Here is a 20,426-nt window from a genome sequence, read left to right on the forward strand (position 1 = left end):
ATATATATATATAGGAAATTTATTACTGTGAGTCCAAAATGAGTTTACAAATTGTTTCAGCTAGAGGAAAATCCTCAAAGAGGAAAAATCCAACTAGCATCGTCAGAATTCATAGAATTTCCTATATACTGCTCTGACTACACATTGAGCACTCTAGTCCGTTTTTTCACCACTGGTAAATATATATATATATATATATATATATATATATATATATATATATAATTTGAGTTCCTTCAGCTGTAATCGAAACCAAAACCAAAACTTATGAAGAAAAAAGTATGGATATATATATATATATATATATATATATATATATATATATATATTATATATATATATATATATATATATATATATTATATATATATATATATATATATATATATATATATATATATATATATATATAAACTTGAGTTCTTTCAGCTGTAATCGAAACAGAAACTAAAACTTATGTAGAATTTTTGATAAAATTATTCATAAAAAAATAGATGACTCGAGTGCCATCAGCTATAATCGAAACCGAAACCAAAACTTATGAAGAATTCTTGTTAAAATTATTTTTTACAAGAAATGGAGGTCCATAACAATTAAACGACAGTCACTCGGATGTAAACGTGACATGCAAAATAAATGACACACACGCTATCCTATTAATATGTAGATGGGTTTGCCATCGGAGAAATGGCAAACACACCATGTCGAAATTAGTAACATATCCAAAAGTTACAAAAAACGATAAAGTAGAGAATTAATTATCGATGAAAATATTTTTCAAGATAAATTGTAAGTTATACTAAAATAATAAACAGATTCCAAACTATGAGTTACTTCCCTTGTTTAAGCTACATTCCAAAAAATTATAATGGCAGATCAATGCATCGTGAGGTCGTAAAAGTAAATGTAACAATGTAGTAATAGGTTACTAATTTCGACACAACAATTAAGTAGATATTAGTTTTTAGTTGAAATTCAATTTTTTAATTTTCGTTATTGTTCTGAATAATTATTAAATAATATTTAATTGTGGGGGGGGTATAATGAAACAACTGCTGCTTTTTAAGAAATAAATGATATTTTTTGTAAGTAAGATTATCGTGATTTCGTTTTGCAATAAAGTCAATTTTTTTTTTTTTTTTTCATTTTGTACTCGTATAGCGTTTGAACCAGGTTTACTAGGGTTAGGATTGGGGCTAGGAATAGGGTTCCTATTTACAATGCCTCCCCACGGGACAGAGTTAGGCACCAAGGTCGTTTTTTAACGTGGAGAAAAGGAACAAAAATAAAAATTGTCTCAGTCGTGAAGGATTTCTCCTCCACTGACAGAGAACAAGAAATTGAAGAGCAACATCTGCAGAACAGATGGTATTTATTTGCTCCCCCACCGAGCAAATTAGGCACAAGGCCAATTTTTAATGTGAGGAGTGAAGGGAGGGGGAAGGGAAAAGGGGACCAGCTCCCGAGAGGTGGGAAATGGGAGCTGGTTAAAGGTCAGGCATGTGGGGTTGCCCCCACATCTGGTCTTTGCTAGTCATAGCTTGCAGTATATGCCGGAACAGATACTACACTTTGATCTTGTCCCGAAGGCCAAAAGGTTTCTTGGTGTGTAATTGGGGTGGGGTGGGTAAGTTTTAGAGTGAAAAAGAAAAGTATTTTTATTTACATTTTTAAGGCCTCGAGGATAACGTGATAAAAGCAATTGTTGTATTGTTATCTAAATAAAAAAAATACGTCTGTACGTTGTGGTTGTATAACTGTTGACCTCGTACCTAAATACCTATCTTAACGTCCCGTGACTCGTCTAGTTTTAGTGTGTGCGTGCTTGCGTGTTAACATATACACATGACGACATACGTTTTTCTACTGCTGAAGGAAACCCTTCGAGATAGGGACCCAAGAAGAATGAATGCTTTCAATATATATTTTATTTGCTCCTCGAGCATCTGACGAGATGCCCGAGCTTATAGGTTCTCTATTTGGGACCGTCATCTCCGCCATGAGGAGACCTTCTTAACCCATCTTGCTTGTTCGGCGTCTCAAATCAAACTCCAGAACTTAACTCGGCTCACTCAAACCGCAGCATCTCACACGTCACGTCCGGTCCCCGTTTGGATACTTCCAGTGCAAACTGATCGGTCACAAAGTTTGATACATGTCAAAACATGTCACCATTTAAATTTCTATTGTCCTCTAATCGCTATATATATATATATATATATATATATATATATATATATATATAGATAGATAGATAGATAGATAGATAGATAGATAGATAGATAACTGCTTCTATCCAGCTATTATCTACCACAATTTTATATATATTTTTTTAGGATCAGCGTGAAAAAGTAAAACAGTTTTTATACATTTTTTTACTTTTTATTTTACATTAAATCGTCTGAAATTCATTAACGCGTTAATCAATTTAATCGTAATGACTTTTACCATTTTCTGTTTTCATCATTGAAAATTTCATTTACTGCAATCTGGTTGCCTGAGAGTGTTATCTTCCTGTTGTTTACATAAACTGCCGGAAGATGCAGAGTCTCAAGCTGTACCAGCATTAAATAAATTGCAAAATATGAATTACCATGCTTATTAAAACAACAATTTTGATTTCTGAATTTTTTAGATAAGGATTGATAATGTTTTTAGTCTTGAATTATTCCGACTACTATTCTCATTTTGAGTGTTATTCTCACATTTCGGTCGATGTAACCTCCGACCTTCTTCAGGTGCATTTAGTCGAACTAGGGAATCTTGCTATCGAATTCAGGAAGTTGTACAAAATTTCGGACGTAACCCTCAATCTAATACATATTGTGTGTGCATATATATATATGTGTGTGTGTGTGTGTGTGTGTGTGTGTGTGTGTGTGTGTGTGTGTGTGTGTGTGTACTAGCAAAAGTACTCGTCGTTGACTGGGTTGAAAAACAGCCCACAGAAAATGGACTCTGATTTATTAAAGTATGATAGGTTATGAAAAGGAAGGGTTGTAAATTTTGGTTGAATTTGGGTGTATCAAAACCAAAGCAAAATATGATGTAAGTAAAAATAAAATAGATAAAATAGATAAACCCCATAATTTATTATACTATTCCTGTATTTCACACTGAAACACATATCACAATATTCTGTGGATCTATATTAAAAAAACCTTGTTAAACTTTGTGACATATTCCCATTCTATGGAGGTCAGGCGCGAACGAACACCCCATAATTTTATTATACCATATTTCTTAAAACTGAAACATAATTATCAAAGTATACTTATGCAGATAGATATGAAAAGTCTTTATTAAAGTTTGTGCCTATTTCCATTCTATGGAGGCCATGCGCGAACGCAGACCACACAATTTTATTATACCATCCCTATTTAAGTAAAAACATACTTATCAAAGTATTCTTATGTTATTCTATATCAAAAACACATGTAAACATTGTTTTTTTTATTTGTTTTTTATTTCCATACTGTGACACATAAACAAATATATTCCAAAGATATTGTAGTTTTAATACATAGTACCTTAAATTGATAAAAATATACAACAAGGAATAAATGGAGGAAATAAATTTTACGGGGTAAATTTAATACGATGAATGAAATGAATTATTATAAATACGAAAGTACGCCTGTTTCAGATAAACAAGTGGAAACACATTGTAATGATATTTTAGTTCAAATAATAATAATAATAATAATTTAAATTGCAAAGAATATGTATTAATTAGTAAATGGAGAAAATAAATTTAAGGAGGTAAATTATATTAAATCAAATGAATAAAAGGAATAATTATAAACACGAAAGTACGGCTGAAGGGGAAAATAAATAAAAAGATGGAGACCTTACTAACAACGAGAGTACACCCTCGACATAAGAAGTATGATTTTGACTGTTTGTGAAATGTAAACATTGTGTTTTAATATGTTAAGATTTTTTATGTTCCTTAGAAGCGCTGGTTGAGTTTGAATAAAATAAATACGTATTGTATACATTTGAAACCAAAAACAATGCATTATTACAAAATAAACAGACATTTATTTTGTTTGAAAATTATGTTTAAATTCATAAAAATATTTCGAGACAATATATTTACTTTTATTATTATTTTAATCAATGAAAGTTGTTATTTTTTCCCCAAAACAAAGATTAATTTTTTACCATAAATTGTTAGGTGAAAGTTTTTTTTCAGGAAAACTTTCACTTTTTTAAAAAGAAATTTGGCAGTAAACGTTTCTCTTTGAAAAGGAATTTTTAGATAAAAAGAACAGATGAATGCTTTACATGAACACTGTAAATAGTTATGTGAAAGTAGAGAAAAGTTTGATTCTTTTTTCAAGAGAATGTACAAATTATTTTTTTTAACAGATGTTCAGAAAATAAACAGAAAAATACTTCCATCATTAATTATGCAAAAAAATAAATAAAATGTTAATTTAGTGTTTCAATATTATGCTTATAAATTACGATAAAACTTGCTGAGTATGCGCTGTTTTACGGTTGTTGTAAAATGGAACGGAAACTTAAATTTCGCTTCGTTTTAATCTTTCTTAATTTTTAATTGTGCCCCCCAAACGAATATAATCAAAACAGTAACATTCAACAATTGTACTTTATGTATATAAAACAAAAAATATAAAAAAAAAAAAAGTTAATAACGAAAGGGAAATAATTCCATCTTTAAACGAAAAAGTCAGTTTGGTATATCTTTTTGTTATTTTTTTACATAAGTCCATCTTACCATTCACATTGGAAATGTCGACATTTATAGGTTGTTGGGTACGTTTACAATGAATAAACACTCCAATCTAGTAGATGTATCAGAATTCTTGTAGGAATTTTTGACACCCCTATCACGAAACTGCGAATAAAATATAAAAAAAACTCGTAATTTCTCTTTTAAAAGTGGGTTGTTTATTTTCTTTATGGATTATACTTCCAAAATAAACTATTAAAGTTGTTTTAAAAGTAATAGAAATATTTTTTTTTTTTTTAAACAGTAATAAATTTTACGAACTCAATATTTTTAAATTTTAAAACTTTAAAAATCTATCAAAATTTTTCTATTGATTCTATTTTTACGATATTTTCAGGGTCAATGTGAAATTTTATGCTCTTTCCAATAAACTGAATATAATATTTTAGACAAACGTTTTTTTAATTCACGCCCCCCCCCATTTTCAAGTGTCTATTAAAAAGTAAATAATTAATTTACTCACCAAAGTTTTATATATCACAAATTGAAGAGAAAAGATCAATAAAATTCAAATTTAAAACAAAAAAAGAGTAGTATTTTTTAGAAATTTACATGTAATGTTCGAAGTTTAAAACCATTTTTTTAAACAACGTTGTTTGTTTTTCCTTTTGTTTTTTGTTTTTTATGAAACCTTGGTCCTTGCTGCTTTAATTGAAAAAAAATAGGGCTTGAATTACATTTTTCGAGTAGTTATAAGCTTGGAAAGACAGGGGGTCGAATAATTCACGCCTCCCATTTTGAAATGTCTATTAAAAAGTAAATAATTTACTCACCAAAGTTTTATATATCACAAATTGAAGAGAAAAGGTCAATGAATAATATATTCAAATTTAAAACAAAAAAGTAGTGTTTTTTAGAAATGTACCTGTAAAGTCCGAAGTTTAAAACCTTTAAAAAAAAAAACACGTTGTTTGTTTTTTTTTTTTGTTTGTTTGTTTTTTTTTAATGAAACCTTGTTCCTTGCTCCTTTAATTGAAAAAAAATTAGGGCTTGAGTTACATTTTTCGAGGAGTTATAAGCTTGGAAAGACGGGGTGGAATTATTTACTATTTTTCATAAAATTTCTGACACATCTACCAATCTATCCATGTTAAGAACGGCTTTCGGAATAGACACCCCTAACCTTGCCTGCATACCCGAAAAGCTATAAAAGTTGACGTGTCGAATGTGAACGATAAGTTGGACGTAATGTAAAAATGTACCGAATTAAAAAGGGAACGAAATTCAAATTCCGTTCCATTTTTACAACAACCGTAAAACAGCATTCTATGCAAATTTTACATAACTTCCTGTATTAATGCTATTTTTTTTTTAAGCAAAAAAAAAAAAATATTTAGGTTTGGCTATAAATTCCTAAACTCATTTCACCCTAAATAATTTAGGTGACTGAAATAGGAATCCAATTGAATTTTTAGTTTCCTGAATAGTATGCGAGAAATTATTTTTTCTTCGGGTTATATCGAATTCATTAATACGGACTTAAGGGGCTGTTTTCGTAATATATATATATATATATATATATATATATATATATATATATATATATATATATATATATATATATATATATATTCTCTGAATATCATTGAGCATCAGACAAATGTAGTATATTCAGTATTGTACTATTTACATATATTATTGTCTATCCTGCTATAACTGGAAAAAAACATTACTCTTGGAATATTTACAAGAAAACCATAAAAAAGTACACACACACACACACACACACACACACACACACATATATATATATATATATATATATATATATATATATATATATATATATATATATGCGTGTGTGTGTGTGTGTTAAATCCCCGAAACAGTGTTTCATGGTAAACAACTGATGATCCCTTAAAAAATAAATTATTACTGGTACTATAGTGAATTCGAGAGAGCAAGTTGATGCAGTGATTGCAGGTGATTGAATGACGTACTGACTGAATGGTTTTTTAACGAATGATAAAATAATTTTTTTTGTATAGTTTTAAAGTTTAAAAACTTCCAAGATTATATATATATATATATATATATATATATATATATATATATATATATATATATATATATATATATATATACAATGACGCTACATTGAACGTGCTAATGATTCGGGAAGATAGTTGGTTAACCGATAAGTTACTTTCCACAGAAGAAATCAGTACATATAGGTAGGAGGTTACATCGGCCGAAACGTTGTGCAAATAACGCTAAAAAATAGAATGGTTATCAGAATAATACAATTTTTCTGATGATTTGTTAGTCAATTTTTTAGATTGATTTTAAACTATTCGGATTATTCGGACTGCTGTTCTTATCTTGAGTTTTATTCATATTAGGTGAGGGTCGGGTGTTACATCGGCCGAAATGTTGTGAGATTAACATTAAAGATGAGAACAGTAGTCCGAATAATTACGAATAATTACGAATAATTACGAATAGTTACGAATAGTTACGATTTTCGGAGTTTCTTTAAGAAAAGAAACGATTTTATTTATTTAACAATAAGCAAGCAATAAAAAATGAAAGAATGTCCGACCTGTGTGTGTCTGTTTGGCCAATAGCTGTTCTGCGGCTCGACCCTGGCCCGTATCCGGACATGGTGCTTGGTCAGCCTCTCCCTGTCAACAGACGCTGGCATCTGTCCATTAAGACCAAATGGTATGCATTAGACGCCGAATATGATGTATGGTCAAGTGATTCAGTTACGGTTAAACTTTGATGAAAGGATGATACGATATTTGGGAGTAAGGATGGGAAGATGATGCAATACAAATTTTAGAAATGGCATGATTAGGTGTGATTTTGGTGGAAGCATGAAAACAGATGACAGAGACGGAGTAAGGTAAAAACCATACCAACTTCTTTCTTAGAACTGCACGCTTATGGAACTCTCTTCCGTTTACCTGCTTTCCAGCTGATTACAATTTGATCGTCTTCAAGTCCAACATAAACAAGTTCTTGATGAACTGTTCGCTTAAGTAATCCAATTTACCAAATTTCCACTACTAACGATATTATCCCATTGACTACTGTACACCCATCAACCCTTATCCTCGAGTGGCCTCTGGACCTTGATAAGTGGTGATTCCTATGTAAAAAAAAAAAAAAGACGGAATAGGAGATTTACGGACTCTTTGATTAAAGTGTGTTGGTAGGGTGACTTAAATGTGAACAAGATAAATCGTAGACAAGGGTCCAGCCGGATTCAAGCTTAGTAATCCTTTGTTTAAATTGTGTTCACAGGAAGATTCAAATGTAAACAGGATGTATTGTAAACAAGGGGTCAGTAGGGTTCAAATAGTTAACCATTCGAACAAAATCTGGGGAAGAACCGCACAGAATATTTTTCTTGCCTTGACTGACTACAAAACCGACTTGAAAACAAGTGATCTTTTCTCTTTATTACCTTTTCTTGCAAACAAGACGTTGCTAGTCTCTTTCTATTCGCTTATTATTTCTACGGAAGGTGCTCGACCGAGCTCCCATCTTTGGCTTTTCGCTACATGGCAACTGAAGCATGCTCGTTTCATTTTTTTGCTAAATTTATTAGATTGAATTGGAGATGATCCCTTTTCTACAATCTCTTTCTCTACTCCATTGTTATTTACATGGAAGTTGCTCGACTGAGCTTCAATCTCTGATTTCTCCTTGCAAGATATTCAAAGCAAGAACTCGCCTTCCTACCACAAAAAAGACTTTTCTTTCTCTTTTTATCTGCTTTATGAAATTTCTATCGATAAAACTTTTTTTTGCAAGAATTTTACCGTAGAACACATCAGTGCATGACTGGACTGCTTCCCTGCAACATAGTCGTCTTCAAATCCAATGTAAACAAATGCACGTCATAAACTTACCCATAAGTAACAAAACTTGAATCTTAACCCCAACCCTAACGATGGCTCCCCATTTTTTTTTTGCTGACAGTCATCTCATCTCGGTAACCCTTATCCTCAATTGGCTCCTGGCCTTGATAAAAGCTGAACCAATAGTAAAAAAAAATGTTTTTATTCAACTGTTGTTTGAGATGCCCTCACTCTCTATCTGTATCTAAAGAAAAAAATTGCATGAGCAGGGTTTCTTTCCTAGAACTGTTCACCTAGGGAACACAATAATATAGGACTTCTTTCCAGCTGACTATAACGTGGTCGTTTTCAAGTCTAATGTAAATAAGTTCTTGTTGAGTCGTCCTCTTCAATATTTAAACCCTACCAAAATTCCATCAGTACTGATCATCACAGTGTTTTCTCACCATCTAACACTTCTCAACCCTTATACTAAACTGGTCTTCATACGCAGTGACCCCCAAGTAAAAAAAAAAAAAAAAAATTTCCTAAGTATAGACGATTCACAATGGATGGCTCTCGTCTGGCTGGGGCTCCATGTTTTGACAAGCTTCTGGGTTTGACCTTTACTCCTGATCTGAAATGGAACACATACATCAAGTCTGTTGCCAAGGTCGCTGGAAAGATGGTGGGATCCTTCTACCGCTCCAGAAGATATCTCACTACTGATGCAATTCTTTATCTATATAAAAGCCAAGTACGTCCAAGGATGGAATACCGTTGCCATATATGGGCAGGAGCTGCTAAAAACAACCTATCCTGCCTTGACAGAGTACAAAATAGACTTCGTGGCTTAGTGGGGGATGCCCTTTTCTCTACCCTGCAACCTCTCTCCCACAGAAGAGACGTTGCGAGCCTAGCCTTGTTTTATCGTTTTTTCCATGGCAGGTGCTCGTCTGAACTCCAATCTCTCGTCCCCCCTCGCCAATCTTTCACAAAAAACACCCGTCTAGCTGAATCCACTGTGAAAAATTTCCCCCACTCTATATCTGTGGCTAAATCAAAACGCGGATTCCATGAACAAAGCTTCTTTCTTAGAACTGCACGCCTGTGGAACTCTGTTCCGTCTGCCTGCTTCCCTCCGGACTACAACTTGGATGTCTTCAAGTCCAACGTTAACAAATTCCTAATGAACCGCCCCCTTAAGTAAACACTTCATCAAATCTCCACACTAACGTAATGTACTTGCAATAACCTTTATCCCTGAGTGGCTTCCGGGCCTTGATAAGTGGTGATCACTGTTGTAAAAAAAAAAAAAAAAATTGTCGTCTGCTCTGTCAGACAAAAAAGGGCGGAAAAATAAACAAAATGGCTGATGTTGTCTACGGTATCAGATAGAATGAAAATAACTTTTGTCAATAAGTTCTTTTTATGAGAATAAATCTGGAAATCATTGCGTGGAATCGTGTCATAGAATGTTGAACGAACAAGTTTTTGTTCAAATATGGTATTCATCATTTTGTGTAAATGAAATCCCATTATTTTAAAAAATAAGTTATTTTGAGGAATTTTCATTAAAATATATGGTTTTTATTGTTTCAATCACTTTTCTCTTATTCATTTTTTTACTGATTATATATATTTTATATATATAATCAGTGTATATATATATATATATATATATATATATATATATATATGTGTACATATACATATATATATGCATACATATATATATATGCATACATATATATATATGCATACATATATATATATATATGTACATATATATATGTACATATATATATGTATGTACATATACATATATATATGCATACATATATATATGCATACATATATATATGCATACATATATATATGTACATATACATATATATATATATGCATACATATGTATATATGCATACATACATATATATATATATATATATATATATATATATATATATATATATATATATATATATATATATATATACGGAGAGTAAACAATGCACTGTGGATGCGTTATCGGCAGCTCCTGTAACTTGTTTCTCCTAATTTGTCCCTCAGTCTTCATTTAGAACGAGTGATTTTTCTGACAAAGGGAGAAGAAAAAGCTGTATTCTAGATCGGCCGTATTTTTACGTGAAATTCTGTTTCTATGTCTATTCTTGTGGTCATATCACTAATAAGGGTGCTGGTTAACGTTTTATCTGGGCTGGCGTTATCCACTTTATATTCAGGGATCCGAACCTTGAATTAACCACTCAGGAGGCTGTCCTATCAGTAGATGCAAAGTACTAGAACTGCTGTATTACCATTTGGTGAACGGATTCTGGACTATGCAGTAGCTTCTGGTGGGACTTCTCGATGCTGTATTAGTGGGTAATTGTTTTTGCTGTACCTTATCATGTACCACCAAAAAAATAAATAAATATTTCTTCGTTTCTTTTTCTCTCTTACTTTCCCTTTCTGCCCTGTTCTAACCAAATTTGTTGACGTTCCACAAATCCCAAAACTCCATCGTGAAAAGTTTCAGAAAAAATACACGAATAAACCCAGATCTCCAACTTCCAATGTAAACCCCCACTGCCATGTCTCCTTCTTCAGCATCAGGGGTCTATGTTCCAACTTTCCAGAAGTTGAAACCCAATTACAGGAGACTAGACCAGACCTATTATTCCTAAGCGAAACTGGCATTGGACCGACTATTTCCCTAGATGAGTTTGTAATTAAAGGATACTCTAACTTAACTTCAAAATCTGACCCCCAAGATCGCCATGGGCATGGAATATGTGCCTACATTAAAGATGGGTTTCCAAGTGGTAGGAACTTCACCAGAGAAGACCCTAATTTACCATATATGTGCTTTCGGGTTGCACTTGCTCACACCACTGCATTTATATTTCCACTCTATCGCCCCCCCCCAACAGCAGAGTTACTATCTTTAAGAGCACATCTGAGAAAATTGACCACATCCTGTTTGTTCATTCTTCGACTAACATTCACATTCTGACACACCTATTGGACCGACTACTTCCCGCGATGAGTTCGTAATTAAAGGATACTTTAACTTAATCTCTAAATCCAAACCCCAAAATCGCCATGGGCATGGAATATGTGCCTACATTAGAGACGACTTTCCACGTAGCAGGGACATCTCCAGAGAAGATCCAAATTTACCCTATATGTGCTTCCGCGTTGCACTTGCCCACACTACTGCGTTCATATTTGCACTCTATCGCCCCCATAACAGTGGGGTTACTATCTTTAAAAAAATATCTGAGAAAATCGACCACCTCCTGTCTACGTATCCTTCAGCAAACATTCACGTCTGTGGAGACTTCAATGTTCACAATGTGGAATGGTTAACCGACTCAAACAAAACCGACGATGAGGGGAGGTTCTGTCACGATTTCTCCATTGCTTATGACCTCACTCAGATTGTCCACAAACCTACGCGCGTGCCCGACACTGACGGCCAGTACGCAAGTCTCCTAGATCTTTTTCTCACAACTTGCCCTGAGCTATGTTCATCTTCTGTTCTGTCTCCACTGGGATCTTCCGACCACTAAGTTGTATCAGTTAACAAAAATGAAATGTAATAAGTCCCCAGGCGTACCTTTCTATTGTACAGTATATCGATACTCTATGGCTGACTGGGATAGCTTCCGTTCATCATGTATATCAGACCTATCTGCATTCCATATTTAAAAAGAATGTGCTCTCTATAGTGTCAGACCTGACGGAATGGTTAATTGTAGGTATAGACCGCTTCATAACCTAAAAAAAATTCCAGAAATGAACCTAACAGCCAGTCATGGTTCTCCCCCAGAATGTGCTGCTGCCATTGCGTACAGAAATCGTTTTTTCCATTGCTACCAACGTAATAGATGTACTGAGACTAAAGCTGCTTTCAGGATTGCCAGCAACCACTGTAAAAAAGGTTCAAAAGAGAGTCGCCAATCTGATAGATCCTGAACTGTCATTTAAGCTTCAGCCTCTGTCCCATCGACGAACCGTTGCATCTCTCTGCCTGTTCTACAAGTACTTTAATGGTGAATGCTCTGACGAACTACAAGCACTTGTGCTCCCTCGACGTAAATACCCTCGACAAACCCGACAAGCAGCTAAATCCCACCCCTACACAGTAGAGATCCCTAGATGTAAGAGAGCTTTATACTCCAGTAGTTGCTTCCCCAGAACAGCTAGACTTTGGAATTCCCTTCCAGGTCCCTGCTTCCCCAACTGTACTGACATGCAGAAGTTCAAGTGTAACGTGAACCAACAGCTTGCTGCCCAACTCCCTACACAGTACCTCTGATGCCTGTCCCTGATAGTAGCCCCCTACAACAAAGTGACAATGTGCCTTGTTTGGGGTGAAAATGTTAAAAAAAAAAATTTTTAATTAAAAATGAGAGAGAATTGTATGCTCAGTCCGTCAAGTCCAAAGTAACTGAGCAGCGGCTTGGTTCCCACCAGTTTTGGCAAATAGCAAACAAAGTCCTGAACAGAAGCATGTGCTCTATCCCGACCATCAATGGATCTGAGATAGTCTGGTCAGCATCAGACAAAGACAAATTCTTTGCCAAGAACTTTGCAGCTAATTCTATCCTATGTTACCAAGGCCGTATTTCCTCCTGCATCAGAAAACACGCTATGCGACTATATCTGTGCATGATGTTGCAAAGCTAATCAAAAACCTTGATTCCAGTAAATCAACTGGCCCTGACAACATTCCAATTATAGTGTTGAAAAAGTTTCAATCAAAATTAGCTCCCATACTTACAAAGCTGGTTAAGCATTGTCTTAAAGAAAATTGCTTTCCAACACCCTGAAAAACCTTATTAGTATGCCCTATATTTAAGAACTCAAGTGATCGGTCATCTTCCTCTCAGTACAGACCAATAAGTCTTCTGTATGTCATGAGCAAGTTACTTGAATCTGTGTTAAATAGAGAAGTAGTCAACCATCTCAGCAAAAATAACCTTAGTGACATGCAATATGGTTTCTGTCCTGCTAGATCTACAGCAGATGTGCTAACGATTATTTCTCATAGGACTAGCAAATCTCTTGGTGGAGGCTTCGTTACTAGGGCAATTGCTCTTGACATATCAAAAGCCTTTGATAGGGTATGGCATAAAGGTTTACTTCACAAGATCTCCTGCTATGGTATAGCTGGAAATGTTTTCTCAATTATTAAATCATTTATCTCTGATAGGTTCATAAGAGTAGTGGTTGATGGCAGAAACAAGGAGCTCACAGCATTAATTCTGAGTCCCGCAGGGGTCCATCCTGGGCCCAACTCTCTTCCTGATCTACATCACTGATCTCCCAAATCACATCCTAAGATCATTCGTAGATATTTATGCTGACGACATTACCATCCATGGCAGCACATCAAAGGTCGTAAATGACGAAGTTCACTCAAATTCTCTCTCTTCTGATTATGAGCATGTGGTACAATGGGGAAAAGGGTGGCTGGTTAATTTTAATGCATCTAAAACTAAGCTTCTATATTTACATCATCAACATTCTAATCTCCATCTGAAATCAACTGAAATGAATGGTTCTCATCTTGGGGAGGCTCCATGTTTTGACAAGCCTCTGGGCTTGACTTTTACTGATCTGAAATGGAACACGTACGTCAAATCTGTTGCCAAGATTGCTGGGAAAATGGTGAGATCCTTCTACCGCTCCATTAAATATCTCACTGCTGATGCAATTCTCTATCTATATAAAAGTCACGTACGTCCAAAGATGGAGTATTGTCGCCGAATGTGAACAGGCCCTGATAGAAGGTCTTATCCTGCCTTGACAGAGTTCAAAATACACTTCGTAGTCTAGTGGGGGGTGCCCTTTTCTCTTCCCTGCAACCTTTTTCTCACAGAAGAGACATCACAAACCTATCTCTTTATCGTTATTTTCATGGCAAGTATATATAATAGCTTTCAAAATTCCAAAATCAAGTCCCCTTGGTTGGTGGTTTATTACATCTTAAAAAGGAAAATTATTACAATATTGTTTTGTTTGCAACTAACAAATCAACAAAATTATGTGTTTGTTGCATTTTCAGTGACTGTAAAAAAAACATTATTTATTAGCTGGAGGAAGGGGTCAGAAAATCATCCACTCTTGACTGCATAGTCAATTGTCGAGGCTGGTAGGAGAAGATACGTCCACCACCACTACCACCATTATCACCACCACTACAATCATATGCGGGCTTATCAGAAACTAATTTATATTATGTTCCATATATAATATGTAATATGGAACATATGGAGAGCATTCAAAGACTGGCTATTCATGTTATATTGTGGCTAGCTTGTCGAATCGGATAACTTTGGAAAATATCGGATGTTATTCACACAGACATGGGCAGTGTTGGTTATCGTGTTCCGATTGCTGACCGGAATAACGTAAGCCAAATGGAACAAAATCCGTTCGATTTCATATATAAACAAAGAAAGCAACCCACATTTTGACCTGTTACATCAATGATCAAACAAAGACACGATGGGAATTTGGTCACTATAAGCACATTTACAGCAAAGAACAGAAGAGAGACAGACGCCTTTAGTCTAACACGTGGGACACATTGCTTCGTAGTCGTCGCTTGCCATACACACACACACACACACACACACACACACACACACACACACACAAACCCACATACCCAGCCTCGCTCTGTCTCTTCACTGCTGTAAGCCACAACACTGTCAGTAAAACGCAGTTGTTTTGATTAACTAACCATCATTGTTATTTTGAACCGCATCACATTTCCACAAGCGAGTATATATAATTTGTAAACACGAAAATGAGGGGATGGACGGTTTACATAACTCAAAGTATTAAAACCCGAATTTCATATGAAAGGGGGAAAAATGAAGACCTTACCTTGTGTGATGACTTCTTCACGATTTTCTGAGTAAAATTATCTGCCACGAATTGCCTCGTTGCTTACAACAACTCGTTCTTGTAATCATAACAAAAAAAATATTTTCCTTTTATCTTCGTTAACACGGACGATTGCTTCAGTATACACAATCACTAACAAACTGTCTAAACGCAAACCGACAGTAAAAGGCCACAGTAAAAAAAGAACCGCCATAAAAAGAACGAACAAAAAAAACGAAGTAAACTAATTAACCAACAAACATGTCGACTTTCAAACCCTCCTATCCTATGCAAATGTTGTCGCATCCAGTCCACATGGGTGGACAACAAACCAACACTATAAAATCAGTCGATCCAGCAGTTACAGATTTTTTCGATCTGCTAACAATTTTGCATGTGATTTATTAAGTGCAGGTTGGTATGACGCCATAATATTATCGGTTGAATACGAATTGCTTAGTATCATAGATAACTTACTTTATTTATAAAGAGTGTGTAACAATTCACCTGCTATATCGAATGGCCCTTAAAATGGGGTGGGCTGGGATGAGGGGTGGATACCGGATACTGAATATGTCACAGAGTTATTCTGTCTGACCCATCAACCTTAATACAGAGTGATCACTAGAAACGCGGGAAATTTGTCAAACAACGATTTATTTTTACAAAGAATAATTTTTACAAAGTTTTTCAAAGACAAATGTTATATTATACTCATAGATACTCAGAATGTCGTCCGTGCACTTCACTGCGGCGTCTTAACCTAGAAATCCAAGCTCATGTGGCGTTTTGAAGAGTAACTTGTGGGATATCATTCCAAGCTCTTGCCAAGCACGTTTTCAAGTCATCAATAGAGTGTACGTCACGTCGACAGTTCTGCGACCCTGTTAATAACAATCTCCAAGCACAGTAATCCATGACATTTAATCAATATGCAGATTGCGCACCCATTCGACAAAAAAAGAACCAATCAAAAAATAGCAATCACGCATTTTATTCGTGATCTAAGCTGACCTTCAAATTCCCCGCTTTTCTAGCGACCACCCTGTATAACAGGAACAGTTTCGACAGCTCGGTCTTTTCTGTCCTATCAACATTTGTTAAGGCGTTGTATCAATACTATTTTCCCCTTACGCAATAATACCAGGATCCTCCAGTCTTTGACAGACTATGGATACCCACGTAGGGGTGCATGCGCATAAAATTGTTGTAGCAAGAGTTACAAAATCCCCAAACACACCTCTCCTGAGTCGGCAAGTGAAGTGTATGTACAGTGTATGCCGAGATAAGCGGAGAGCACATATAGCACCTAGAATTCCCCAATGGTCACCCATCTGGTACTAGCTAGGCTCAACGTTGCTTAACTTTGGCGATCTGATGAGAACCGGTGTGTAGTAGTAGTAGTAATAATAATAATAATAATAATAATAATAATAATAATAATAATAATAATAATAAAAATAATAATAATAATAATAATAATAAAAATAATAATAATAATAATAATAATAATAAAAATAATAATAATAATAATAAAAATAATAATAATAATAATAAAAATAATAATAATAATAATAATAATAATAAAAATAATAATAATAATAATAATAATAATAATAATAATAATAAAAATAATAATAATAATAATAATAATAATAATAAAAATAATAATAATAATAATAATAATAATAATAATAAAAATAATAATAATAATAATAATAATAATAATAATAATAATAATAATAATAATAATAATAATAATAACTAGCGGGACCTGTGGAAATTCCACAGCGGACTCTTTCATACGTAATATATTGATGTTGGCATTCTGTAGATGTTCAGTGTAAATGAAGACGCTCTGATATTATTGTAGCTCTTTTGTTAAAACTGCAAAAGTATTTATCTAAGCTAGCAAAACGCCGGTAAAGCCCGGTCGTAAAGTACGCTTAAATATGATATTTTAATTCTTGCAGATTGCGTATATATTATTATAGAGTTAATGTTCTATCGATTTTTATATATTATAAAGTTGCGATTTCAAAAATAAAAAATATATCCGTATGACTTGAGTGCATTAGTTTGAATCGAAACCGAAATAAAAACTTATGAAATATATATATATATATATATATATATATATATATATATATTTCATAACTACTTAATTTACTCACATAAAATTAATATACGAAAGTATAGATTTATGTGTAAACTTTAAGTATTTACTTCAAAATTGCTCAATACGTAGGTAGAGCTAGTTAGTAATTTATAAAATATATATGGCGATTAAGCTATACTGAATATTCCGTGTTTCATACACTCTAGGACTCTTCAGGCTTATGAAGAGTCCTAGAGTGGATGAAACGCGGAATATTCAGTGTAGCTTAATCGCCATATATATTTTATAAATTACTATATATATATATATATATATATATATATTTATATATATATATATATATATATATATATATATATATATATAGCTTGAGTTCCTTCAGCTATAATCGAAACCGAAACCAAAACTTATGAAGAATTCTTGATAAAATTATTTATGAAAAAAAAATAGATGTGAAGTGTAATCAGCTATAGTCGAAACCGAAACCAAAACTTATCAAAATTCGTGATAAAATTATTTATGACAAGAAATAGAAGAACATGACAATTAAACGACCCGGATGTAAGCGTGACACACAAAAGAACACACACACCATCGTATTAATATATAGATATGGATTCTGCATTGGATTGGCCATGGCTTACTTAACAGTTTTGAGCCAACACTATCCATTTTGTTTGTGGTTTCAGTCCATCGCTTCACATCGAGTTCTGGTAAGTAAAAATTTCTACAATTCTATGCACGTTGCGCATAAAAATAACAAACTCTTTTTTGTACACAATATAAAACTCATATAGTGCAGGTGCTATGGGATCTGCTCTCTGAAAAGCGACTCAAAAAACTACACATCATGTCATTTGAAAATTTCTATCGGTAATTTGAATTATTCGATTCAAATTATTTTACTCACTTGATTTGGCTGCGCCTGTCTTTTCTTGATGGCATGTGTGTCCGATTCATCATTTTCATCTGCAGAAAAAAAAACAGATATTAATTGCAAATATTTATATTTTTCTGTAGATTTAAACTCTAATATCGACCCGGATAAAATATTACCCCCCCCCCGAAAAAAATAACAATAAATCAATTTCGTTATATTTATTGTAGTTGAAGAAACTACGAACACAAGCGGTAGCGCATTCGTTCAGTCTATCAGGTGACATTATTTAAAACATGTGATGAGATTATTATCAGGATCACATAAACATTTGATCCATAAAAATCATAACAATACCTAACCTTGAAAATATCGTAAAAGTTTATTTCAAAAATCCTTCATGGTATAATGATAAAGAGCCATTTAGGGGGTAGTTTTCCACATTAAAAAGCCTTATACTGTTGCATAAAGGACATTTATATTGGGGAGACGGCGCTGACGAGGGGGGGGGGAGATGGGAGAGAGAAGAGACATTCATGCATTTTACAGTCTTGGGTTTCTTATAACATATCTCGTAAGGGGAGAGTTGAGGGAAGGTGATCAGTTCTTATATCACAAAAGCAGGGGGCAACTCATTACTTAGATGGAGAGGGGGACACATTACTTAGATGAAGAGGGGACATATTACTTAGATGAGTTATACACAAAGTTCATTATAAAGACGAGTGGGAACAATGTTCATATAAGATGATTTCATATTACCTTCAATTTGGTAGAATGATGACACGAAGTCGGCAGTTACAAAAATATTTATTATCGCTCGTTTGTGTTTGTAGATGGATTCTTTTTTTTACATGTGGCATTAATTTGATAAGGAGGTGAATATCTGCTCCAAGAAGGACGAATTATGAAGGACAAATAGTTGGATGTTAGACAGCTCAGAGAAAATATTAAAGTTGAGAGTGGTTGTGGTGAATTGCGGTTTTAGTGAAGAGGAGTTCCGTCAGCTTTCTTTTACATTTATGCAACGCAAGTGTTTGACCTGTGTTACATAGTAAGGACCCTTTGCCAGTAAGTAAGAATTAATTTAGCTAGTGTGAATTTTGATGAGGGTCACTCCTAGTGCATGTCAGGATATTAACTAGCTATAAAACAGAATTGTACCAAGAGACATGTTGACGTGAGTCTAAGCAGGGGTCAACAAATCAAACTGTAGATAAAACATCGTCGAGCGATATGAGAATGTAAAGAATGAGTCATGTTTCCAAGTGAGAGAATGCTAAGGTTTTCTGTGCAGTCTCTCCGTTGGAAGTGGGACGAGCATGCGCAGAAGCGCACAAGAATTGTGTGCCAGTGTATGAGTCGGGTCTACCTGTACCTAAAAGCGAACCTGAAACCTTCGATTGCAAATGAAATGTCTACCAATAAGCTATATCCATTCTACTCACAACAACGATTGAGCTTCGCCCATCGGCTATAAAAAAACAAGCTGATAAGTCGTTCAGGCAAAGGTCCTGGATATGACCTTAAATTATATCCAGTGGTGAGGCCCCAGCTTGTGGGCTTTGGGTAGTGTGGAGCCACCATTTAATTACAATTGCTCCCAGGTCCACTCTGACCCGGAGTAGTAGTACCTGTTAGGGTCCCAACTATGGGTTAAATAGAAACCGACGTGAAAACAGCAAATATATTCTATTAAAAAAATTCTTCAAAATCTTTGGATTCGGCATTAAATAACCCGAAAAGGGTTGATGTGCCGTAAAACAAAAACCAACCAACCAACCATTCAGGCACAATTAAAAAAAAGACTGATAGAACAAGCCTGGTGGCCCGGGGTGTGATGTCTGCTCTGACGCTGCACACAAGTCAAATTGTTCTTAGTCAATGGAAGGAAAAAAACCTTTCTAAGCTGAGACGATTTTATTTTTGCACTCTATCAGAATGCCCCCTTTTGGGGGAGCTGGTTTTCTCCCA

The 20,426-nt window shown here is 34.2% G+C and overlaps 1 protein-coding gene across 2 annotated transcripts in view; it reads right to left on the reverse strand.

Moving 5' to 3' along the window:
• The window catches only part of LOC145259097 (uncharacterized), a 98,040-nt gene that overhangs the window by 36,539 nt on the left and 41,075 nt on the right, over nt 1-20,426 (reverse strand). The window contains exons 2-3 of one of the 2 annotated variants that reach the window (XM_080116751.1): nt 18,486-18,544; nt 7,305-7,406 (exon numbers count right to left, since the gene is read on the reverse strand). In XM_080116751.1, the coding sequence (XP_079972877.1) occupies nt 7,305-7,406; nt 18,486-18,544 (161 nt within the window). The remainder of the gene's footprint in view (nt 1-7,304; nt 7,407-18,485; nt 18,545-20,426) is intronic. The other variant, XM_080116752.1, reaches the window with a different exon arrangement.

Source organism: Euprymna scolopes, chromosome 34, assembly GCF_053919585.1.
Source record: "Euprymna scolopes isolate OS-2025 chromosome 34, ASM5391958v1, whole genome shotgun sequence".
Taxonomy (NCBI): Eukaryota; Metazoa; Mollusca; class Cephalopoda; order Sepiida; family Sepiolidae; genus Euprymna; species Euprymna scolopes.